General features: G+C 40.2%; 2 protein-coding genes and 1 long non-coding RNA gene across 3 annotated transcripts in view; all 3 read right to left on the bottom strand.

The window, feature by feature from the left end:
• LOC116220612 (cAMP-dependent protein kinase type II-alpha regulatory subunit-like) overlaps nucleotides 1–3468 on the bottom strand; it is a 4032-nt gene extending 564 nt beyond the window's left edge. Inside the window, exons 1-7 of the mRNA XM_031568582.2 lie at nucleotides 3140–3468; nucleotides 2667–2699; nucleotides 2116–2255; nucleotides 952–1058; nucleotides 561–714; nucleotides 366–467; nucleotides 4–32 (exon numbers count right to left, since the gene is read on the bottom strand). Of these exons, the coding sequence (XP_031424442.1) occupies nucleotides 4–32; nucleotides 366–467; nucleotides 561–714; nucleotides 952–1058; nucleotides 2116–2255; nucleotides 2667–2699; nucleotides 3140–3407 (833 nt within the window). The 5' untranslated portion in view covers nucleotides 3408–3468. The remainder of the gene's footprint in view (nucleotides 1–3; nucleotides 33–365; nucleotides 468–560; nucleotides 715–951; nucleotides 1059–2115; nucleotides 2256–2666; nucleotides 2700–3139) is intronic.
• A 1199-nt stretch (nucleotides 3469–4667) lies between these two features.
• Nucleotides 4668–14125, bottom strand: LOC105904909 (mitochondrial carnitine/acylcarnitine carrier protein). The gene is made up of 9 exons (XM_031568413.2): nucleotides 13678–14125; nucleotides 10944–11036; nucleotides 10712–10839; nucleotides 10423–10513; nucleotides 9835–9952; nucleotides 8720–8792; nucleotides 7502–7611; nucleotides 7218–7342; nucleotides 4668–5479 (listed from the first exon to the last, which is right to left on the bottom strand). Exons 1-9 carry the CDS (start codon nucleotides 13780–13782, stop codon nucleotides 5417–5419), a joined length of 906 nt encoding a protein of 301 aa, XP_031424273.1. The 5' UTR covers nucleotides 13783–14125; the 3' UTR covers nucleotides 4668–5416.
• A 6925-nt stretch (nucleotides 14126–21050) lies between these two features.
• LOC116220591 lies at nucleotides 21051–23982 on the bottom strand. The gene is made up of 2 exons (XR_004163769.2): nucleotides 22567–23982; nucleotides 21051–21924 (listed from the first exon to the last, which is right to left on the bottom strand). It is a non-coding gene; the product is annotated as an uncharacterized LOC116220591 (long non-coding RNA).
• Nucleotides 23983–26780: the final 2798 nt, after the last annotated feature.

The raw sequence follows: 26780 nt of genomic DNA, 5'->3' as shown, positions 1-26780 counted from the left end.
AACACATCCACAATCTTCATTCGTTCAGACAACTAGGTAAGATGAGGAAAAGACAGAAAAGTACGCAGTACAATGAAGATACGTAATAATCCTATAAATCCTATAAATGTGCAATACAAATGAATAAAAGATTTGCCTTTTGGTCTGCTTTGTACTAAATATTTGAGATCATATCACCTAGGATTCATGACACTTCCTTTTTCATTTATAGTCATAGGTTCAACAAATTTGTCCAGATTTGAAATCACCACAGATTTTATATAACTATTTAATTTAACTTGATTATTTAAACAAGGCAGGGCATTGTCAAAGCGAAGTCCTCCCTCACACACGTGCATACACAGAGAAAGAGAGAGAGTCCGCACCTCAAGACTCTTGAGAAGAGGTACACTTTCAACAAAGACCTCGTACATTTTCCTCTTTTTTGCGTTAGCTTTCACAATCAGCCTGTGAAATGTGGCACGGTCCTAGAAAACAAACACAGGTATGTCACACTGTATACTACAGCCAAGCTGAACTAGTATTCACATCATACGCAGTAAGGTTGCAATGCCTCTCACCAGAGCCCACAGTGCCCCCTGCTGTTTAGCAATGATGGTGGCAGCCCGCGGCGTGTTGTACATGAGGGCCAGCTCCCCAAAGCTGCCTTTGTTGTCATATTTACCCACACATATACTGACTCCGTCCTTTTGTACCAGAATATCATACACCCCCCTGCAACAGAGAAATGATCCAACAAGAAAAAAACACATCCATGATGTAACACAAGACAGAATTTAACATACAACGATCATGTTACTGTGCTTTTTCTTTTCCAAATTTCTCCATTTTCTCCAAACTATGTAGCAGCTTGGAGATTAGCTCAGACTGTGAATCGCCACAGAATGTGTATTCCTACTCATCAGACCCATGGCACAGAATGTGTATCCCTACTCTTCCCATGACACAAACCTTTCGATGACGTAAAAGTTGTCCCCATCCTTCCCTTGGTCTATGATGTGCTCCTCTGGCTTCACGAGCACCTCAAACATGGCATCCAGGACTTCTGAGAACTGCTCCTAAAAAGAACAGTCTGCTCGTGTGTGATGCCTTCATAACTGACCAACACTTCTTCGACACTCCCGATGTTCTCTCAACACAAGCACAGAAGCACTGTCAGCCCTTACAACAGGGTCATTCCACGCCAAATGGCACAATGGCTCCCACTCAACCGTCTCAGATTTGGCTGAAAAAAATCAAGGTTGTTCATACACTTCTTAATATGTATCAAAATATTAGCTCTCTACTCCCAATAGTTTTGTCACAAAAATATGTTTTAGGGGGGAGGGGGTGCCTGTACTTGAGACGCTTTTTTAGCAGCGTTTTCTGAAGAACCATTTTCAAATTGCTATTACTAGAAAAGTATCTTCCAGCCCATTCATCACATAAGGACAGTTTTTTAATACAACATACCAAGCATACATAGGAAGGTCTGTGTATAATATCAAGTCTCCAGCTTTAACATTGAGCTTTCCACAGGCCTTCAAAGATGCTGCAACAAAGCGTAAAGTATTTTAGCACAAATTCAAGCACCCCGAATACTATGATATACCCAAGCCACACCCTTGGAAGTCCATAATCTTCAAGTTATGGTATCATATTTTTAAGCCTAGAAAGTTTGAAGGAGCTAGCTTAAATACTTTTCTAGTAATAGCAATTTGAAAATGGCTCTTCAGAAAACGCTGCTCAAAAAGCGTCTCTTAGTATTGGCACCCCCTCCCCCCTAAAACATCCTATTGTGACAAAACTATTAGGAGTAGAGAGCTAATATTTGGGACTATTCATATTAAGAAGTGTATGAACAACCTTGAATTTTTTCAGCCAAATCTGAGATGGTCGAGTGGGGAATTTTCCTTAAATTGTCACGTTTGGCGTGGAATGACCCAACACTGGGTCAGGCTCATCTTACCCATGCTCACTAACAGGTCAAGTTCATTTCTGACCTGCCTGACTACTGTGCAAGTACAATAGCTTCCTGGATCAACTCTTTACCTGGATCAACAATCAATTACTGTTTTTAAAAAGAACAACCGTCTTTGCCTTAGAAGAGCAAAGCATGACGATTAAGGGTCTCACCAGTTCGAGGGTTTTAAACAGGAGGATGTCTTTACAGGCCTCCTGCAGCCTATGGCGTTGCTCATCTGTTTTGGAGTGAACTATGCGTGGTTCATTTTCATCGTCCACATCGTCATCTGGGTTGTATGCCTCGGCACACACTGTGAAACATGATAACATACACAAATCATGTGGAAGGAAAATAACGCACAGATACAAAAGATTGAATTAATATTTAAAAGTCTGGGCACCATGCATGAGGTGGTACTGAACATGTTCCAGATGAGATGTAGGCCAACTATCGTTATTGAAAGGGGGAGGGGCACACACACACACAGCCTACATCTGGCACAATGAGAGCTTAGGGTTGAAAAAATATGGACACAGGCTAGCAGTGCCAGGGTAACGAAAACACGGTTACACAATGTTTTATAATGAATTTCAGGCAATGGTACTCTGTGTGTCCTGTTACAGGATTCATCATCTACTTTGCCAAATAAATTATAAATACACAACCCATCCAGAGCACTGGGTGGGTATAAAAACAAACCTATAATTATAAACTGACTTACCTGATACTCGACGGGTGAACTTAGGAGGAGGCGCTTGGAAGATATACAAAACATACCCATTAAAATGTTGAAAAGCACTTTTACGAGATTCATTGTTCTGGTAATGCCAAATGATTTCCGTGTGTAATTCCATAAAACACCACTTATTATCTACACCCTAGGGCCAAAGTCAACCACACATTATGCAAATTCTGATCTCTAGGACATGAAAAGGCAATAATATCATGTGACAAATCTGGAGTGACTGTCTTTAAATAAAGCAATTCAACTCTTAATCCCCATAGGCCAAATGACCACTCTCACTGGGATCAGGAGATTCCAATTCGTTATGCTGCTGTGCGCACGTTTCATAACTATACCCCACCATCTCGCTTGAGCGTGCTAATTGCAGTGAATTAAGTTAAACAACAGGTTCGTACAGTTTGTAACCTTTACACGTTTCACGTTATTTCAAACATATGCATTGTACGCACGTTTAAAGTGTAGTTCCTCGGAAAACGCATCGTCCTCCTCATCTGCGCTGAGCCCGCTTGGTTGCGCATCCTCCTCAAACGATACTGCTTTGCGTTCAGTTAGGGTAGGGTCGGGTGACCGAGAAATTGGACGGAAAGTATTACTTTCTCTCAGACGGCTGAAATACTGAATTGCAAACTCCACCAAGTCTGGCGGTCTAGATCGAAGCACCTCCACCGTGTAGCCTTTCAACAAGTCCGTTAGACCAGCGGGTATCTCAATACTCATGGTGGCTTCTCTTTCCAGAAGTTATCCCATATACTCACAGATAACGTTAAGTAACCACAACAAAACAAGCGCTTCCTTGTCTTAAATGTATATTCAAAAGAACACAATTACTTTTACCCTTTCTGTTTAGTGGAAAATTAGGAAGTTTTAAAAGCTGTTCACCAGCTAGGCGAAGTCCCAAAAACTAAGTGTCTTTAAGTTCCTCCAAGAGGTTGTTCTGTCTCTTTTCCGGAGACCTCTGCAGCATCATCTGTCAAACAGGATGTCAAAACAAAACGAAGAGAGCGGAACCACAAGTTTCCACAAATAAAAAAGTGCAGTCTAAACGCATATCATTGGTACTACTTAACCGTAAAGAGACAAGAAGAAAACAATATACAAAAAGACAGTAGAATTCTCGGAGTCTGATCCGGGTGCATGATGTTCCATTATCCTATATTCTATGCCCCCCGGGGAGACCCACCCCATTGACTGCTGCGCTCGCTGGGAAAGCTCTGCCAGTTTCCATATTTAGACATACAAGGTAGTGGAAACTATTGATCACGTGTTGTGGGTCAACCCCTAGTAAATCAAACTTAATTAAGCCCTGTCCAAACTATTGTTCTTTTTTCTCTTGAAGACACATATATTGTCAGAGTATCATTGGTAAGAAAGTGTGTGCAATAGGAGTTTAGTATTAAATACTTTACAGTTAGGCCATGTTAGAGAGCAGGGTACATAGACAACAGCGTAAAATAAACATGAATCAAGCTATATTAATTTGTCTAATGCAAGGACAGGAGTGCGTTATGCATCCTGGTGTTGTATATATATGTGAATATACTCTTCACTTCTCCAGAATGGCAAAGAGCCTCTATCCACATGCAATAAGGCTTCTTAACAGCTCACCCAATAGCCCCCTCCCCCCCAGCCTGCCCCGCCCCCATAGGCTACACTCTACCCTGCACTTATTGATGCACCTCAATATATTTATTGCTTTTTTAAAATTTACTCAGGGATATTTATTTATTAATTGTTATTTATTATTATTTAGCTGTGGCAGTTAGTGTGCACAGCAACTTAAGTTTTTTAGCTGTCTGATGCTGCCTCGTCTGTCTCGTTGTTTTTGTGACAATGACAATAATTCAATTCAATTCAATTTTATTTAAATAGCGCCATAACAATACAATTGTCTCAAGGCGCACAATAAAGTACTTTGAACTTTGAACTTGAACTTCTCACTAGTCCAGAGTACTTTCAATGAACCACAGGAAACACGGCTGTAAGTCAAAGGGTGAGATTTATTTACATGTTTGCTGTGGAAATGAGGAATCCACAGCAGGCTCAGTACCTTCACTAAGGTACACACCATAACAGCCCTGAAGTTGGATTGAAATAGGGCAGACTGATAAAATTAGTCAATTACCGCTTGTCACCCTTAAGATAAGTTACAAATATGAACATGAGAGAGCCCGCAAGGGCAGTTTTCTAGGATGGTGCTTAGTTGCTTTTGTTTAGATATAAGGCATTCATTACAGTCAATCTGTGATTAAAAACAACACCGGACACAGGCACACACACAAAACCGATCAAACACAAGAATTAAACCGTGTCTGTCCTCAAATGTGTGCACAACACAAACAGCACAGACTGCAGGCAGAGACTGGCCAACTGTGAGTGAATTTAAGGCACGTTGATCCCCCTCCTCCCATGTCCTAAACATAATACAATCTGATCAGATAAACAAAATCAATTTCCATAGTGAACACATTCATTTTGGTTTTCCTTTCTGTGTGTTCAAGAATGCTGTGATTCAGCAACCAAAGGAGGTTATCTGCTACATCTACAGTCTCTCCTACTGGCCCAAGTGCAGCAGGACATCTGTACGATCAGCTTGGCTCAGTGTGTGTGTGTGTGTGTGTGTGTGTGTGTGTGTGTGTGTGTGTGTGTGAGTGTGTGTTTTGGAGGTTGGTATTGTCAATGCAGCAGGTATGATAACATGACCTCTAAACCGTGGCTCTTCTTTGGGGTCACAGACCTGGTGCCACCCAGTTCAGGAACTTCATGGCCATTTCAAAGCCCAGGAAACATGCCTAAGGAGCAAGGGGACAACCATTATAGGTGGAACGTGTATGTGTTTATGTGTGTGTGTGTGTGTTTTAGAGAGAGAAAGAAAGAAAGAGAGAGAGAGCGAGAGAAAGAAAGAAAGAGAGAGAGAGAGAGAGAGAGAGAGAGAGAGAGAGAGAGAGAGAGATGTAGATGTAGTCACTGCTGGCTGAGCAGTAAGATACTGGCAATGCCAAAAGTTGTGGCTTCATTTCCTGTTCCCAGAGAGCTCAAAACCAACTTGAAATTGGCAAGATAATTCACTTTGGCCCAATACCCACTCACATTAAAAAGCTACTTATATGATGCCAAGTATTAGCCGTATTGGCGTCATGTGGGAATGGGAGCCAATGTCATTGGTACGACACAGTCGCACCATTAATCTATCCCCTGGCGACCTGGTAACACTAACGACTATCTTCTGCCACGGTTCAAGTGGGAATGCGAGCCACAACATTCCTGTCCTGGTGAAGGTCAGGGGGGGGGGGGGACTCTTCCCCTTCACTCACTGCACTGATATCAGAGTCAGACCTTGCCTTGCCCCACTGGTGTCCCATTCTTTCTCTTTCAGGATTGTTTAATGTCTACGTGAAAGCCATTTATCATCCACAAGGTGATTGTGATCACTTCGAGCCCAAGACTGCCTTTTATTGGTGAGCTCATGTTGAGAAAATAAACTATGTTTCAGGCTATGCACCAAACGGTGTTGCCTGGTTGCCTAGTTGCTATGCTAGCTAACTAGCTAAGAACACTTTTAAACAACCTTAAACGGTTTAAATGGCAGAGTTACAAATGATAGCTAGTTACCTAGCTGATGTTACAGTCTCCTCAATTATAAAATTATTAAACAAAACATAAAATTATAATAGGAAAAAGGTAAAACCTTGCTTGGCCCCAAAGACACCCTAGCAACTGCCAAATGTTAAGATGGCTCCCTGAGCTTGAGTTAGATAGCTAGGTTGACTAGGATAGCTAGGTTAACGGGCATGAGACCTCCACTATGACTGCCATGAATTATTGCTCTATTTTAGTCACTATACTACAAATCTTTGTTGGCAGTACTGTCTCTCGTCTGGCGGAGGTTCGCGCTCACTATTCCGTAACACGCTGCTTCATGTGGGAATGAAGACACACTGAACTTCGCACGTGATTGACAGCTAAGTGAGAATGGCAATTTGTTAGTGATTACTGTTTCTAATCTGACATTGTTATGGATTTCATATGAGAAAGAGAGACAGTGCACACTTGTATCTGAGGATTTGACAAGGTTTACAGTTCAGTTTAGCAACACCATGACTGTTATTTTGATAAAGGTATGTGAACTGAAACGCTGATGTCATTAAATCCTTTTAAATGTGTCTGCAGTTTCTCAGTGAATACTAACACTCCTGAAAAGTAGCCCAGCTTCTCAGCTGCTGTGCACAAGCATCTGCACAAATACACGGGCAGACTCGACTCCGATTGAAGCAGGTTCAAGTGATTATGGCCTCACCTTCTTGAAGACGCTTTAATGAAGCATGATTCAGGTCAGTGGGTGCGCGAGACACAACAGCAAAGGAACCGGTCACTATCTTACTTAAATACTCATTCATCATAATGACACAACCCCAATTTGAAGCCTACTTTGAATGTTTTTCACATTCATGTTTTCATATAGGTTTTGAAATGATGTCCTTACTGTACTGAACAGTATAGTTTGCAGGTCCTGCTGACAGGCATACTTACAGCATTGGCTGGGAAAGCTCGGAGCATGACGGCCGTGAAGCCCTTGTAGAGCGACCCGATGCCTTCTTCTCTTATTAGCTCCCGCAGAACATCACGGAAGCCATTGGGATACTTCCCCTCAGGAGCTAGACGAGAGAAGAGTTTCAGAACACACATGCACACCGAATGCACTCTGCAGACATCAGTCTCCACACACATACTTTGGATTAGCTGGTTTCTGAAATATTGCCTATCCAACCTTTAATACCTACCCACTCCCACCACGGCATATACACATAACAAACCTGTCTGGAAGCGGGACTTGAGCACGTCTGGGGGAATGGCCACAGCCCAGTTGAAGATCCCTGCCATTCCTCCGGCAAAAAGAACACTCAGGACATTGAGGTCACCGGGGCTGCAGGACGTACACAAACACACAGGTATTACTCCTGCTGAGGTGTGGAATTTGGATAGAGGCGTGGCAACATGTTCTAGTGTGACCTGAAAAATGTACATGTGCCACAATCCATCACTGCCCAACTCTGATTTATCTATCTGGCAAATAAAGATCACATTCCCTTTGATAGAAGAGGGGCGTATTATGCCTACATATTTAAATAAAGATCACATTCCCTTTGATAGAAGAGTGGCGTATTATGCCCACATATTTCTGCCTTAGCATGGAAGCAGGAGCAAACCCTGTATCCTTGTCTTGGATATCCTTGAAGTTATGCAAATGAATACATTTATATATCCACTCTCTCCTGATGACCAAGTGCTCAGCTAAACAGGCTTTCAGGCTCGATGCAACAACAGCATCAAATAGACTATAGTTTGTTCCCAGAACAATTTTAGGTAAAACATTTTTTTTTAAATAGAATTTCAGTACCTAGCTACAAAGTTGCAAAATTTTGATGGTTAAATTGAATGTGTATCACATTTTACATGCTTGACATAAATACATCCTCTCTCAGAATGGGATAGGCTATATTGATCCTGACAAAAACAGCGTCATGAAATCTAAGTAAGCAACACTTTAATTTCTTCTCAGCTCAAAATCACATAAACTGATTAACAATATAACAGGCAGTGGCTTGTGGCTTGGGTAATTTAAAACATGTCAGACAAGCTACAATCATATGTCATCGAATTGACTTGTTTTGAACAGAAGAAGCACTACTGTTTATTCCCTGAAAAAGGGTTCCTGCTGCACACGGCCTCAGATCCCACAGCTCGTCTGACATATTCAGGTTGAAGGGATTGCTCGTCTTTAACCAAACCTTTCACTAATTCACTTCGGCCTGGCTCCGCCCACTCAATACCTCTAACCACACCTTTACCCTTCTCTCAGAAGAGTCTTTTTTTTGTGCAACAGTGCGCATGCATCTTTAGTGTCCGCCCTCAGACTAGGGGCTTTAGTTTCTCAGAGCTCTCAGGTAGTTGGAGCAAGTTAATGTCACGCATAAGCATGATAAACCTGCATACAGTAAAGTCTGGGTAAATATGGCCTTATGGACGCTCACCTCTTTCCCTCTGGAGTTAGGATGTGTTTAAGCCACTCGTACGTCATAAAATACATCCCACTGGCTGGTATATCTTAGGCAGAGAAGAGAAAGGGCAGTCAATAATTCACACTCAATTTTTCAGTCACCCAATGGGACCAGAGCTCTGCAAATATATTTCGATGGAATGCAAAAATCTATCGATATGTGAACATTTGCATAAGGCTAAGGGCATAAATGTATACACCAAGTGCAAATCTAAATAAATGTATACACCAAGTGCAAATCTAAATAAATGTATACACCAAGTGCAAATCTAAATAAATGTATACACCAAGTGCAAATCTAAATAAATGTATACACCAAGTGCAAATCTAAATAAATGTATACACCAAGTGCAAATCTAAATAAATGTATACACCAAGTGCAAATCTAAATAAATGTATACACCAAGTGCAAATCTAAATAAATGTATACACCAAGTGCAAATCTAAATAAATGTATACACCAAGTGCAAATCTAAATAAATGTATACACCAAGTGCAAATCTAAATAAATGTATACACCAAGTGCAAATCTAAACACAAACTTTGACCTTGACTGCTTAAAAGGGTGTCCATAGACAGCAGCATTTCCTGTACATTCAAATTACTTTTGATTTCAACTACTGCAGAATTACTCAGAAAGTAAATAATGTACACAATGGATAATAACCACACCCACACCACTCTTTAGTAGATATACTGTACATTTGGCCATTGACTTGGTTTAGTGTACAACAAAGGTAGGTAGGTAACCATGAACTGACACTTGCTGGGACCATTCCAATTCAATTCAATTCAATTCAATTCAATTCAATTCAATTCAATTCAATTCAATTCCATTTTCTTCATTGCACCATAAACAATGATCACCACCCCAAGGCTTTTACAACTTGAGCTCTAAAACTCAAGGCACAAGCATATTATTGCAAGAAAAAGTCAAGATGGATTCCACCATATGGTACTTCTGGTCTACAGGTAGACATCATAGTACAGCACTAAACAGCTTTAAAAAGTGTCCCACTGCAAATGTACCAATAAAAGCAGAAGCAAGAGCTTATCACGGCATATGACCAAAGCCTGTGTCTCACTTACCTCGCATAAGGGTCAATCCTGTGCCTTTGTAGATTCCCCGGATGCCACTCTCTTTGTAGAGTTGCCTCACACAGTCCATAGGCCCCGCATATTTCACCTGACCTGACGCTGATTGGACCTAGGTTCATAAACACATAAATAAACTCTATATATATATACACACACACACACACACACACACACACACACACACACACACACACACACACACACACACACAGGTATAGCTCTACCTAAAGATGTTTTATAGACTCTCAAAGTTTAATAATGACATATTTGACCTTAACTGTAAGCATGCCATTTTGCATCAGAGATCCAAAGTCAGATGAGTACCACACTAATTAGCAGCGGTGTGTGTGTCTCACCTGTAGTAGACACTTAATACGCTCCCCTGTGTGTGTGTCTCACCTGTAGTAGACACTTAATACGCTCCCCTGTGTGTGTGTCTCTCTCACCTGTAGTAGACACTTGATACGCTCCCCTGTGTGTGTGTGTGTCTCACCTGTAGTAGACACTTAATACGCTCCCCTGTGTGTGTGTCTCACCTGTAGTAGACACTTAATACGCTCCCCTGTGTGTGTGTCTCACCTGTAGTAGACACTTGATACGCTCCCCTGGTGCCATAATGGCCGTGGTGAAGACTCCGGAGAGCATTCCTGCTGCAAAGAGTTGAGGATACCTAACATACACAAACATACAACAGCTCTAAGTAATACATCGAATAGAATAGAAAGAATTCGAAACAGAAACGGCATGCAAACAGTACTTTTTCTAGAGTTAGTCCTATACATATGGCCTTTGGTACCACACACTTCAATTTTATTATCTACATTCGGATCAATGCAAGGGAACTTTGACACATATAGAAGTCACTTACGAAAGAATGTCATCCGGAGTTTTCTGTTGTAGTTTCTTCCCTAAACCGAAGCCAAAGAAACAAACTGCAAACATGGGCGTTACCCCAATGATGGGGGCAGCCATGCCTCTATAGAGACCCTTCACTCCCTAAGTAAGAGGTGGTGAGATTAATAATCGGCAATACAGGAGTCCAAAAGCTGGGTATATCATAAGTGTTTCTGACTGTTCTCTTCATTCATTCACGCACTCACCTCTTTGGCAAACGTCTGCTTGAAGCAGTCAAAGGTGCCAGAATAAAGAGGGGACTGGCCCGGAGCTGGTTTGGGCTGTGTTTGGATACGCACCTAAGGACACAAGTTACACCACACAGCAGTTTACTAATGGGTATTAACTGCACAGAAATGGAATGGAAGTCAATGGACACATTAGAATATTCCTGTTTACCAGTGGCATATGTGGGGTAATGAGTTCGACCCAGCTTTGCAAAGTGAAGCGATGTTTTTCTTTGACAAAAAATACTGAAAAGTTATGACTTTATAATTGTTTTTCTTTCTGGTAAATTACTTTTTTCTCAGAATATTATCCCCCTCCCCCAGCACAGTATTTTTTATTTATTGTTTTTACCTACAATGGCCCTAATATGTCATTGTATTATTATTATTATTAGTAGTAGTAGCAGCTGTGCTTTTTCAAGTACTGAATACTCAACATTTCTACTTTATTTCCACTACAATTTTACTTTATTCTCAAAAAGCAAATCAAAAACAATCCTCTTCCTCTTATTTGTTTCCCCTTTATGTGGCCCTAATACTCCATCGTACTTTACAGTCATTGGCCCAGCCTGGTAGAGAGTGGAAAGTGCTGGAAAGTGTATGGCCCTGATAGGCTTTTAACAAGGCATCACCCGCTGGCTAGCTAACAACCATCTGTCAAAGCCAACACCAGGAGGACAACACTTCTAGCAAGCCAAGGTAAAATCAGGTGAGTTGATGACATTAGTTGAAACATAACATTATCTAATGTAATTTTCAAATGTAATTTAAAGTGTTGGAATGTGTCATGACTCATGGCAAGGTGAATGGTGTTGGGTTCTTGTTAGCTAGCAAGCTAACTAGGCCTCGCTAACTGTGTTACGTATCGTTACACAGATGGAAATGCACAATTCCTATTAGACATGCTTCAGTCTTCTTCACTTGATTTGGCCAAAGCAATAGACCTTGTGGTGGCCCTTATTCGAACCACTGAAAGTTACATGACTGAGCAGGTGTTTGATGATGTGTGGAAGACTGTTTTGAATGCTGCTGAGTAATGTAAATGGTAAATGAAATGCATTCTGCTCCTAGGGCATTCAAAGCGCTACATGAAATGTAATGTAAACGCACTGTTGCCCCCCTGTGATGTAATGTCTGTACACAAACTGCTCCAAAAACGAGATAACACTAAGCTCTAAGCTTGTTCTGTCCATGTTCTGCCCACAGTGGGCAGCCAAGCAACAGACAACAGCAAACACAGGGACCTTCTACCATGTTTTGAACAGGATGTTAAATGAGCGTAGTGGTAGATTGGGGGGATACAACCTCCAAACCCAACCAGTAAACCTTTCTGTGACTAGGATACCCTATTTGCATTTGCCTTGTACATGAGCTGAACCAAGTCGAAAGAATTTTGGATCGAAAGATAAAACATGAGATGCAGACACCATGTAGCATTGCAGACCTGGTGGCTTTTATTGAGCCATTCTCTTTAAGCCAATATACTTTTAAAATTCTATATAGCATTAGAGATGTGAGGAAAGACTTTGAATTTGTAATGTAAATATTCTTTGGGATATTCCCATATCTTCATTATGAATAGCATTGTATTGCGTATGCAATATTTGAAATGAATGGACAAGTTTACCATCTTATGTAAATTCTGTGTTATTGACTGTCTAAAACCAAATAGACCTGTCTAAATGCAATGCATAAGGTTGCAGTGTGAAATCAGTTGAACAGGTATATATTATTACCAGTACATGTGCCTTCAGATTTCTAATGTGCACAAGGCCATTCCACACTCTTTGGCAATAAAGGGGCACGTAGTCTTTCTATTGGTATTTTTAAACAGGCTACCATAATCCTCAAAAGATTTTAAATAGCATTTATTATAATCTTCCAAGTGCCACACAAATGAAATGACTGCACCTACCCTGCCCCCCAGTAAAAAAAGTTCTGGCTACGCTCCTGACTTCAAGGCATTAAACTAGGATTTCCACCTTCTATGTGGAGAAATAAGAGAAGCCCATCAAGGCCATCCAACCCCCACCGCTGCTCTGAAGTGCATTATTGCAACAGAAAATATCAAAAGCCCTTCAAACCGCAAGAGTATTTGTATTATACTTTGAATTGGAATGAAGTCTCTTTGTTTGCTCTCTGGAACCAATAATCTTTCTCTCTCTAATTGACCTTCCATGAGCTGCCTACTTTTTGCCCTTCAGAATGACTGAGAGGAGGTCGGCACAGGAGGGGTCAAAGTTGAGTGAGATCAGGATCTCATTGCTTATGAGTTCCACAGAGCACTGGCAACGATGACGTGACGTGCAATCTCGCATATTTTGCAGAGGCAGAGCCTGTCGGTCCGTAGCTCACAGAAATTAAACTTATCCACTCCTCTTGTATGTATAACTGATTACATTTTAATTGACAGTATGTTATTCTAAGCACTTTGCAGTATGTATTACATATGAAACGACGTGTACGAAACAACGGGACGCGGCATTTTATTTTCCAATACGGGACGATTCCGTAAAAGGGGCGGGTGGCACCCCTACATTAAACTGAAACAACAAGGATTTTCAGTTAAGCCATATAACACGAGTGAGAGTGGGGTTGGTAAAGGATAGCCTTGTGGTTATGCTTCGGACTTGTGTACAGTGACAACTTTCCATAAAAGACAGCATGGCTGAAGTTAAGTCAATAGTTCACAGCTATGCTTACGTGAACTTACCTTTATAGTGTCGAGTGGATGACCTGCAAACACCAGACAAACACCTCCAAAGCCCCCTGCAAAGAAATTCTTCACAGGGCTGATTGGTTGCGGTTGCTTAGACATCTTCTTACTCACCTAGCTACCAAATGTGCTAACTTTTTAATTCTATTTCAATGTTATGACAAGAAGCTGAATAGCCTACGAGCTAACGCTGATGCTTGGCTACGTAACCAGCTAGCTAAGTAGAAATACCTATTTCAGATTGAAAAGTCGGAAGTGTAAACTTTGGAAGGAATATACAGGCCAGCCTGTTCGTTGAAAATTACTGATAACGCTATAATGAAAACGCCAGAAATGTACAATTCAACCCTCTTCAAAAAAGCACCTTCCTACTGTCAAAGTACCCAACAGACCTTTCACCTAAATAACAGTACAAACCGGATATAGAATGATGTTAGCAAATGTGGCATAAAATTAGCCGAACTTTCAAAATAAAACTCCTACAAAATAAAAGTTTAAACTAAGGAAGAAACTGAATACTCGTTAAACTAAACTCGTTAAGCGAATATACAATTTTAGGATATGCAGTAAATAATAAAATATAGTTGCATGGTGTTTTTGAGGTAGAAATGTTAAAGATTCTGAATATAGCCTATATATTAAATATAAAAACATTTCTTCTCTTAAAATACAAAAAGAAAAAAATCAGTTATTGTTCTTCTTTGGAAAAATACTCATGTCTGATAACTTGCATATAATAACTTCATAGGCTGCCTTTAGAAAAAGGAGATCAAAGTCTGTTGTTTGGCACAGAGAGTTTGTCTCCCTCTGTCTCCGAGGCATAAGTAGCCTACATGTTTTCATAAGTAACCTACATAGCCTACGATAATTCCAAAGGCATGTGCTGCCTATATGTGTATTTATTTTGTAATGGTCATTTGTGGTATGACCCTTGTATGGATGGCTTGACGTCAAAGATTGTTTTTACATTGTGACCATTTCCATGTGCAGGGTGATGCATTACACTAATTTCTTATAAACTAGTTATTTTTCTACACTTTTAAGATGAATGCAGCATCTACTTTATTGCTTACATTTGGTACGGATATACCTATGACCTCAAGTGGGTATGAAGTAACTCTCTGGAGAGAAACATCAAACTAACTCTGATACATTCTGCAGTAGTGATGCATTGAAGTACATTGTGTTAAGAAGAACAACATTTCAAGCCTGTGTTTTACCAAAAACGCCCAAACCAGTATAATTTCTGTCATTCCAGTATAACCAGTATAACATTCCTGTCAAAAGGCACAGAGAACATGACAGCGAGGTGTCAGGCTCCAGGCTACACGTAGGGTCCCTCTGCTTGTGTGAAGAGTACTTGCAGAATCCACCAATCAATTGTTTGTCCTGCTTCACTGAGGGCACAAGCGACACCTCACAGAATCCGGAACTCATGTAGACCCTGAAAAACGTACCAACCACACATAATACAGAATGGGGAGATGCTTTACTAGATGACCTTTAACTGTTATGTCATAACATTTAGCCATACATTTCTATCAAGTCATATATAATACAGAAATGTAAGAGAATTAAGCTATTTATTTTATTCAATCTCTGAAATTTTTCATCACCTCTTATGCTTGTTTTTGAGCCAAAACATATGACATATACATATTTGTAATTATTATTTGTTTGACTTCCTTGAATGAATATCTTAATTTCATAATATTAGAATTTAGAATATATATTATAATATTTACACATCTTTACATTGAAGTATCTTTATTGTATTTAACACTAAGGTATTTCATGTGTTCGAAAAGCGTTGTTATCCCAGCCTCTGCCATCACAGTGTCTGTAAGGAGACAGTTAACAGATCAATCAGAAATAAATATCACTTTACCATTTTTTCTTATCACAAACACATTTTTTCGTAATCACAAAAGCGTTCCTCATTTGCAAGAGGAAGACTCGCTAACTAATGGATGAAAACTGTATGAAAGCTGTTCCCCAAACCTTTGAATCCACAAATACAGCTGTTTCTAGAATATAACTCTTGCAGTATGTGTAAAAAAACAAATCATAGAATGTAAACGGTTACCTTCCCTGTAAGTGCTCAGAAATACATTGTTGTGTTTCAAACCACAGCTCAATTAAAAGTGAAATCAGCCACGTCATGATTTATCAAACATATTATTTGTTGTAATAATTAGTGTAATCTGCACAACTAGCTTATAGTTGTCCATATCTTCCAGCTTTTTATTGGTGATATAAAAAGGCTAATATTTTAATTCAATTCAATTCAATATTTTGCTTGCTAATAGGTTGACAACGATATTAACCAACGCTACAACGTTAGCCGAATAGTTACGTTGCTAATCATTAGGCCTATGTCTCTCTTTACCAGTTGCCACTTGTGTTTGTCGGTATGGCCGGCCCAGCTATTGGTAGCCTATCTGAGAAAACTTTTTGGAAAAGACGGGCTATGGACCAAACCAACTCTATTTGGGAGGGGAGAATTTCCTCGCATGGTACAACCCATGCAGAGGCTGCGGTGTCAGAATGCGTAACGTGTGTAGCCTACTTTAAGAGAAGATGGACTAACGTGACGAATGTCAAAAAATTAAATTCTGGACCGGCCCAGAAGTGAAGCGGCCCACCGGGAACTCTCCCGATTCTCCCGATTACCCACCCTGGGCCTGTTGCTGACTTCAAGTTACAATGACTTTCCGCTACGTTAAATGGCCGGACTTGATGATGTGAAAGATGTAAATTAGAAGCACAAAACCCGTTGCCAATGACAGCGGCCATTCATTTTTCGCAGTGGTGAATAACAAGAAATTACAGACCTGCTAACGTTGGGGTGCCCCATTCAAATCAACGGAACTTTTTCGAACATTCTGAAGAGCCGTATAATAAGTAAGAAATAAAGGCCTGCCCCTAATACAAGCCTGCCCCAAATACAGGCCGGTGCGCTGTGCAGCCGGGCTCGGACAGAAAAATTGGCCTGATCCACATTCCATCGGACACACACTATGGGCTCTATGCACGCCAGTAGAACGTTGACGACAATGCCAAATAATACGGCTCACTTACTTCCGGCGCTCACGCTACTTTGAAAGAATAGCGCTGTTTCTTACGCGATGCCTGACGGAGCTGTCAAAACTCACAATTAATGACGTTCATTATGTAAATCTTCATCAAAGGCACCCAGTAGCAAACTGGAGAAGGGTTTTAAAATGTACGCCTCCTCCTACATCCACGAATACGAAGATGAGACTGTCATTCTTGTATTTTTGTATCGTCACGGTTAACTAGCTAGTTGTAGGCTAATGTGTGTAGTCTAAACATTGCTCTACCACAGTGATAGTATCGTTAGCAGGGTTTGGAGGATTACTTTAAAAATGTATTCCGATACAATTACTGATTACCTGGATTACCTCAATGGCAAATTTGCAAATGAAGACAACAGAAAAGAGACATCAATAAGATGGCTTTCACTTAAGCGTAATCTGTAAATCAACAGCACAATGTAACCTTAGAAAAGAAAAAGAGGAAACCAAGTTTTAACAATTAAACCTGCCCTCTGCTGAGTGTTTTTTAAAGACAAATATGCTTGTCATTATGCAAACCAGCCTCCTCTACATGGAAAGTGCACAACACCACAGTTTACAAAGCATAGGCTAGTAAAAAACAAAATCGGCACAGATTTAGAGCATAGACAGTATTTTTAATGAATCAAGTGTCCACTTTCTGAACTGATAAAGAGAATACATTTTAAGTAAATGCTGACAGTAGGACTACGGGTTCCAAGTTGAAATGTAGGGCAGACCTAAAGAGTAGTATAGTATTATAGTTTAAATATGCTGTTTAAATGTTATTTGAGTGAAAGTCGCGGTAACGTTGCGCATTTAACTTACATATACCCCAACTTGCTTTGTTAATAAACAGATGTTACTCAGTCACACATCACGCTGAAACTTCAATTAAACTGCCACGAATATATTTCGGTCAGGGGCTTGTGTTTTATCCAAAGTCCCCCTTTTTTATAACGTTAGTAGGCAATCAATACTAACAAGTTAGCTAACCAACTTTAACCTTAAGCTAACCGGATGTCTGTGTAGACGTTAGCAGTGTTGGTCTTGCCTGTAATGCTTCATGACATTTGACGTGGAGTCCTTGGACAACGAAAGTATTTTCACCGCGTGTAACCATAAGGTGCACTGCATTGTTATGTTCTTCCCACTTTCAGCTTTGAGGACAAAATAGTGTCGATATTTCCAGCCAGGGAAAGCATTTTTTGAACTCGAGGTCATCATATGGACCTTTTTTCTCTGTTGTCTTCTCGTGACGTGTTGTAAAGTGCGCATGTGAATGATGGTATAATGTTCTGCATTTTTAAATCTATTTGTAATCCTGTTAATAATCCCAATTTTTGCTAAAAGTATCTGTAATCTAATTACGTCTTCTTTATTTGTAACTGTACCGGAATACAGTTCACTTTTTTTGTATGCTAATTACGTAACGCTGTTCCATGTATTCCGTTACTCCCCAAGCCTGATCGTTAGTATCTGTTAAGGTTGAATATTCTTTCATCCAAGTTAAGAATGTATGACTTAACATGTTTAAGTATATGATTCGATATAGCCTATACATTATGTAACGCTACTTTGTTGAAGTTCTCTGCTGTAATCTGTGCTTGCAAGTCTCACTGACAGTTAATAGGAAGTAAACCGGAAGTAAGTGAGCCGTATTATTTGGCATTGTCGTGAACGTTCTACTGGCGTGCATAGAGCCCATTGTTTATTCATGATTCAAATTCTTCTTGGGTTTAACTTGGCTTTTAAAAATGGCGGTATTATGCTATGAAAACCGGAAATGTGAGACTCCAGAAAGGATGTAGTCATCAGACCAATCACAGCCTTGCAGGCTTGTGTAGGCTTGTGTAGGCTTGTGTAGATTTTTGACGCGTGGATAAAAAAATGGGTCGACGCACGCAAGGTATGAAAAAGCTTGCAAGGGGCTTGCAAGGGGCTTGCAAGGGGTGAAAAAGCTTGTGTATCTGTGCGTTTTTCTGAAATCGCTGAAGTATGAATCAGGCTTAAGTAAATAAAAGCCCCGGCCACAATTTGAGGATTTACGGTAGCTGGTTTAGGCGCAAAATCTCAACGTCAAGACTGACAGGCTGACTGAGCACAGCCAGCCAGCACATCTGCAAGCCAAGCGATGCCTTTCAAACATAAAAGTGGTGATGCATGATATGCTTTTTCAATGGACAGGATAGCCAGCGCATTCAGCCTCTCCTGCTCAATGCTGCCCCTCAGGTAGGTCTTAATGAGATTCAATTTGGAAAAGGATCACTCGGCTGTTGCCACTGTCACAGATGTCAGAAACAATAACAATAGGGCAGTGCACACCTCACCGAAGGTGGATGTTACGGAGTGATAATCCACAATCAGCATCTTGGTGAATTTGAAGACTGAGGACTGCTGAGCAATCTCTGCTCGAAAACAGGCCCTGAATGATAGTTGTGCAGGAAACGTTATTGCTTTGTCCCTCTTGTAGTGGTCAGACAGACGTTTTGCCTTGTCATATAGCTCATCATCGCCTACGAGCTAATGACCACTACAAAGGGGACAACAGCCCCTATTTAACAGGTTGTTATAATTTCGGAGTCAGGTCGCCGCCGAGCGCCTGTTTCATTGTGTATGAGTTTTTCTGATGTGGGTAAAGCTGCTGTGTGTCCCGCCGTGCCAAATCGTGCCTTTCATCAGTGTTTTTAAGAACGCTTCAGCACATTGACCTTCTGTTTACGTTACCGTGTGTCATAATGCTAGTATGTTTCTGATAGCTTTCTCTTTGACCTGTCTACTTTCCCAATACAATAGCCGAAGTAACTAATTCGACCGTAAAATTCAACACGTGTACATATAGGCCTACACATAATGGTGTGTGAGTGCGCTCGCGCCTCATTACTAGTTACTAGCGTGCCCTAGGGCCCGTCATAATAGCATGCACTGGGGCCTGTCGTAACTACCTTAGCCACTGTGCTATACACTACCCATCCATCCAACCCCACCCGGCCGTCTCCGCTGAGGTGTCCTCTTTTGCACAAACTCAAATCTGGTCAAATAGGCCTACTGCCTGGAACACAGCTATTGTTTTCAATTCTACTTTTCAGACTTGCCTTATCTGACGCTCAAACAATTCAGCAAGCAATATTTATAGACAAGCAGTTCTACTGCATTCCCATAAACAAGTCTGACAACTGAATATTTTACATATGACGCAGGCAGGCTATAGACAGGGTGCATGTCCTGATCCACAACACTGGTGTATCAAATCTCAATATATTTATACAACGCATTAAAATACAAAACACAGCTGATAATGCTGTAATACGGAGGACGGCAGAGCTGAGGTCTGACAGGACACGATTTGGATCTCAGGAGGCGGAGCTCAGCTCCGGCTCAATTTAACCCAGTGGTTCCCAACCTTTTTTGGCTTGTGACCCCACTTTGACATCACAAAGCTGTAGTGACCCCAGATATTCAAAACACTGACAATTTTTTGCAAAAAAATATTTATCTTCAATCAAGTAGGCCTAATAGAATTACAAACTAGGTTGCAAGTAAACGTTCATTTTAGACCACATTAAGTGAGGATTTTATGGGCTACAAATTAATTAATTCTGAACAATGGCAAGGCTAAGTAGGCTACAAATATGAGCTAAATATGGGCTCACCATATTTAACACTTCCAACCCTAAGGCCTGTTTTTGACTTTGTTAGGTAGTCTGCCATGCCTGATATTTTTGTATATTTCACCTAACTAAAAACAATGAGGCAAAAGTGGCATTTATTATTATATTCTACAATACCTCAGCAATAATAAAATTAGAGTAAACTGAATGTAATCAAACATGTTTTTATTAAAATTAAATCTAAACATACTCTTACAAAAAACTAGTTTCAGAGGTGCTCAGACTTTGTACAAAGACACATTGTAAATATTTGGGAAGTTTTCTTTTGTACTCTGAACCTTGAAAACATATGTGTTATCTCCACATAGGTGAGTTTAGCATTCAGAAAGTGTTTCTGGTTTCTATACTAATTCTAAGTAATTTAGCAAGTGACACTTTCTTCACCTAAACCACAATGAATATTGATGAGTTAGGTCTGAATGTATTTGCGATTGCCACCCCCCATTATCACGTCTTATGGCCCGTCTGTCAGAACAATGGCTTGTGAACATGGATGACGTTCTTTACGGGAGCGTAATTACTTCACGGGAGCCTAATACTAAATTCTGTGCAGACAACAAACTCCAAACACCGACGTTTGTAGCCTAATAAAATTAAGTATGCATATGATATGTTTTTTTTAACTGTAGAATAGTCTTAGCGACATGAAGTAATTTATATGATTCAAAATCGCCTTGCCGAGTTGACGGTATTCGCCTACACTCAGAACTCCATAATATGACATGCGTTTTACTCCCTATAAGTTAATCAACAGCATTCATTACAAGAGCTAGTCAAACGAAGACAACTTACTCATCACAAATATCTTCGGCTTGGTCAAGGCGAAGCTCAAAGTGGATACATTTCCCCTCATCGTGTTCAGCTATATATGAGGTAAACGTGGACTTGTTTACAGGCGAAACGGGGTGTTTTCAAAGTAGTTGTGGCCACGTCACAACCCAATAGCGATCGCCGATTTACCATGAATTTATCATATGAATAGCCGTAATTTGAGGTGTTGTTTTGAATTGTGTCTGGTGTTTTTATTTTTATAATAAAAAAAAATAATTATATGTTTTTGTATTGATCACTTACTATTTCAGGCGACCCCATTTCAATTCCATGCGACCCCACTAGGGGTCGCGACCCCAAGGTTGGGAACCACTGATTTAACCCCTGGATACATGCACGAACAGTAGGCTACAGGTTCCCATTTCCCATATACATGGATGAACAGTACAGGTTTACATGACGATTCCCATTTGAGCTTAAGTCTTTTATTTGATATTTCTTTATTGGGTATTGTAGCATTTAGCAAGTATACCAGTTTCGATATTCAGATTATATGTTAAAACAAAAGTTAAAAGAAACTCCTGATGGTTGTCGGCTCGGTCTTCTCCACGGAGAGCAGATGATGCCTTTCTAAATAAGCGCGACTGCAGCTGCAGTAAGCCAGCCCAGTGTCCCCCCGACTGTCCCAACTGCTGCTGTTGCCCCTGCAGACAGACCGGCTGCACCTATACATGCAAAAGACATCTCTTTGTAGCTTCCTTTTGACACAACATCTTTATACTAAAGAAGGGGTTAGCCTATAACATATGGTCACATATTTTAACATATCAGGATAGAGGTAATGATATGATGGCATTGCTGTGTTTTCTTTGAAAATAAAATGGTGTAAAGTTTATTCTGTCGCCCAAGTTCAGAGAAAACTTTTCAGGTAACTTGACACTCAGCTTCTGGGCTTTCATGGTGTTTTTAGTTGACCACTGGCCTTTTGCTCGTCAATTTTCTGGCGGTCAACTGGTGAAAACATGTTTTCTTTATTGATTAATACTTTTTAACTGATTTTAACCAACCCTTAACATTTTATAGACGCTACGACTGCGTAACTTTAGTCTTTAATTGACCAAGATATTGTATTACCTTGAGAGCCTTCTAGTGACATGAACAACTTCTGTTTAGAATCTGATATTTTAAATAGACTATGCCAAGGATATTATTTAGAAATCCCAGCCAGCCAGAAACAACCTCCCAGGCTATGCACGCACCCCAAGGCAGGACCATGGCGCACCACCAGTTAGGTGCCGCACAAAAATCAACCGGTGGTAGTTTGCATTTCCTGACTCGGCTCTCAGAGCATAATACAAGTGGCTTACCTGCTGCCTGCCCCAAAGCCACCAAACTACCGGCTGCCACAGCTCCTCCGTTAGCCACTGCTGTGGCGGACATCATGCTGGTGGCTATGGATCCCACAGCTATCCCACCTGCAGTGAAGCCTATTGCACCCAGCACAAGCGGTGCAGCGGCCACTGCCCCCGCTATGAGCAATAAGAGGTTAGATAAAGAATATGATTGGAGATCTCTAACAGGTTCTTTTCAGTTATATACCAGAAATAGTGAGTAGGGGCAAGTTGTCCCTGCCGAGACAGGCATCAATTTGAGAAAAAATAAGTTAAACTCACTTGCTCCTGCCACTGCTGCCACAATACTCACTGTAACAAACAACAATGCAAGTACTTACGTCAGTGGGTAGCTTACTTTAAATATTTCCAATATGTTATAAAAACGCAAATTGATTGAATTTGAAAGCATATTGGTTGGGCTAGGCTACTTACACAAGCCCATATTGAAGAGAGCTGAAACTCAAAATTTAATTTGGTATTTATAACTGGTACTGGAATACTAGGCGGTGATTTCCAGAGAAACGAAACTCAAAACTGCCCTCTGGGTGTAATTAAACATGCCCTTGGTGGAATTCCCTGAGAGGCATTGTCAGGCTATATTTCCTCATCTTGATCGTGGCCTTTCTACAGACTAATAGAATGCACTTCAGGTAAACTCGGCCCCTCCTTTCTCCTCACACACAGGGAGAGGGATGCATAGTTCTGTTCAGACAGTTGGGATCATGTTAAACACCACTTTATCAGAAAATTCCACAATTCACTTGACAAACATTGCTTGACAAACATTTTATCAGGTATGATATGGTTTTAAGATGTTAAGTAGGCCTCAAAGACAATCACAGTTTGAACTAGTGGTAGAATGTTAATGTAAACAAACCTTAGTTTATTTCAATATAAAAGCTACGCGGTGGTCTTTATATAAACACGAGATGGCAAGGGCAGGGCATCCAACACAGTCTATGTGAAAAATCACACTATTTCATTTTTGTCTATATTTTTATTTTGTTTGCAATGGCTAATATAGATATTGCTGAATCAGAATTTACAAGCACATCTCATTATACCATGAGAGTCTGTGTATTCCCCCAGAGAACATATCTATAGTATCTCTGATTATTCTTTTTTTTTTGTCACATGTAGTGTCACCATATACGTTTTTTTTTTCAGTCCATAATATCTCATACAGTACAGTTAGTCACTGCAACCATCAATGCCCAAACTGCAGAAGCACCTAGAAAAAGACAGAACAGAATTAAACATAATTAAATGTAACTTGTTTTTACACACACTTTGGTTAGGCTCATCATGTTTACAATAAACTCAGTTATGGCTTAACCAGTTGCCCCACCTGAAGTTGCTGAGGCCACAGTGCTGCAGATCGTGGACCGACCCAAGGCTCCACCCACTACGACTCCTACAGCTCCCAAAGCTGGATAGATGGACAGATAGGTTACCATCTAACAGTTACAAAATGTTTACATCTACCCTGAAATTTTGGTCTAAATCTAGTGCGCTATACCTACCTAAAACGCATGCAAAAACCTTGAAAACCACCACCAGCCCATTTGGCACTGACAAAAGCTTGCTAACATGCTAACTGAAATCTTTGGCAACTCATTGTTGGTAAGGAGTGCTGTGAAAGGAGTGTTTGCTGGGTATTCTAACCCGAATCACAGAACTACATGCATAGCCTGGACAGCTAGTGGGAATAACAGGTGTGGTTGAAGTTTATCTGTCCTTCACATGACCACATTCCATCAAAATTGGTCAGCACATGCACAGCATTACAGAAAGGCGCTGTTAATTTAGACAACCCAACATTACAGAAATGCGCTGTAAATTCAGACACCACAGAAATGTCTGGAGATATCTGAACTCGTACACACACTGATATGAATTGTTTAAGACCACATGGGGCAGACAAGCACCAGAATTGGATCATATCAGTAGGTGTTATATACTAGACTTAAATATTTCCTCTGTCTCATGTCCAGTATCCAGATCTAAACATCTCTGTATATGGGAACTGATTATGGGGCACAATCGGTCTCTGTATATGGGACATCGGATGAGTATAGGCCTACTTCCTGGAACGCAACTATTATTTTCAGTTTTACTTTTCAGACTTGCCTTACCTGACGCTCAAACAATTCAGGAAGGAATATTTATAGACAAGCAGTTCTACTGCAATCCCAAAAACAAGTCCAACAACGGAATATTTTATACTGGTGATTAGTTACCAGGTATCATGACGCAGGCAGGATATAGACAGGGTGCATGTCATGATCCACAACACTGGTGGATCTAATCTCAATTTATTTATACAATGCATACGATACAAAACACAGCTGGCTCAAATGAACACAATATGTATGGATGTTTAATTGCCATAACATTTAGATTAAATGATCATTAATGCTAATTTATTGCAAGGAACAATTGTTAGCCCACACAAGTCACTGTTGTCCCAGCCATGTCATGAACATCCTAGTTAGGTATTTCTATAATATATTCATACTCATATAATATGTTTTTATCTTAGGAATTGTGATTTAGTCTAATTCACATTTCACGTATCTCCGACTTCCACTGGAAAGAAATGTGCAGAACTCTTTGATCGTTAATTTCTGACCCAACCGATTGAGATCTGGTACCATAAGGTTTTTGTTTTTGTTTGTTATGACCACAAATTGTTGTCAGATCAGGAGTTAAAAGGCATATAAGGTTTGGTTGTGGCATTATTAGTGGGCTCTAAGACCACACGAGTGATTGGAATAGAATCACTCTAGCTTCTTTTCATGTTTACATATGTGGCTTTCTCTTTATGTACTAATATGGACATAGATGATCAATTATCCCACGTCCTAATGAGTTTCGCAGAATGTACAAAAAACTGCCCAAATCAACCTATAATCAACAAAAATGCAAGAATACAGTACTTATTTTATTACCAATTGGTAAACATTAATTTTATCATTACATTAATTGAAACATTTTCTCTGGCCTAAATTTAGAGTTAATGGTTGTTTAAAGGCCACAATATTTCTGTAAATAAATACCATATCTGTAATTCAAATGTTTGTGAGAGGGCATGTGTTAATATGCATGAGTGTGTTTGTGTGTGTGTGCACACATGTGTTTGATCTCGGTCAAATGCGTGAGTGATTCACAGCCGTCCAAATAGTCTTGCATGGGTGAAGTATGAGGAGTATGGACTTTGGATTTATCTTCAATAGACTCCATTTTGGCTTTCAGTGACAACTCAGTTTAATCAGAAACAAATCCAGGACCCAATGTATCCATTCTCCTTTTTAGTATTCATAGGTTTTCTTTCTGGTGTTTTACATTTACTCAATTCATAGTTGTCTGTATGAGAGCAGAGAGTACTTATCCATGCAGCTGTGTGAGCCCACAGATGATTTTAAGATTTTCACATAGCCTGTTTGAAAACAAGCCAATTGTTATTAAATAACCACACATGGAAGCTTCAGTTGTATGCATAGTAGTAGCACAAATCTTCTCCAAAAAAGCACTTCCTACATCAGGGCCCTTGTATAGTTGCACACATTGCACACCCTAACCACCAGATCATACATGTATACTGGAGTTAAGTGACACTTAGTGTAGACCCATAGGCATACCCTGACAAGACAAACCAACACAGACTAGAGTGACTGGGGACTGTGCCATTCAAAATGATTGACAGGTAGTGAGGAGGGTGCATAAATCAATGAAGGAGGAGGTCATACATCAATCAATTTGATTGACGGTTCGACAGATAGTATGTGATAATCCTACTAATATTATTTACATTTAATTCATGGTTCAGGAAATACAATCCTGACATACATCAAAATAGACAATTCGTTGCACTGACCCAACTAAAGCATCTACAGTAAGTTGTAAGTATAGTAATCTGTTTTCATTATTAGGCTGACTGACTGTTGCCGTATTCTTCATTTTCCTAAGTGATTAGATACGTTTCATGCATGAATAATCATACTGCTGCAAATAATATTGCTTTTACAGTAACAGTAAAACTGAACACACCCTGTATTAATCCACTTGAAATGCCAGATACTCTTCTGATTCTCCAGAGAAAACAGGATATCAGGAGGCGGAGCTCAGCTCCGGCCCAATGTAACCCCTGGATACATGCATGAACAGTGCAGGTTTACACGACAAAG

Source organism: Clupea harengus, chromosome 5 (genome assembly GCF_900700415.2).
Source record: "Clupea harengus chromosome 5, Ch_v2.0.2, whole genome shotgun sequence".
NCBI lineage: Eukaryota > Metazoa > Chordata > Actinopteri > Clupeiformes > Clupeidae > Clupea > Clupea harengus.
Note: the sequence above shows the minus strand (reverse complement) of the source record. Positions and strands in the feature narration are given on the sequence as shown.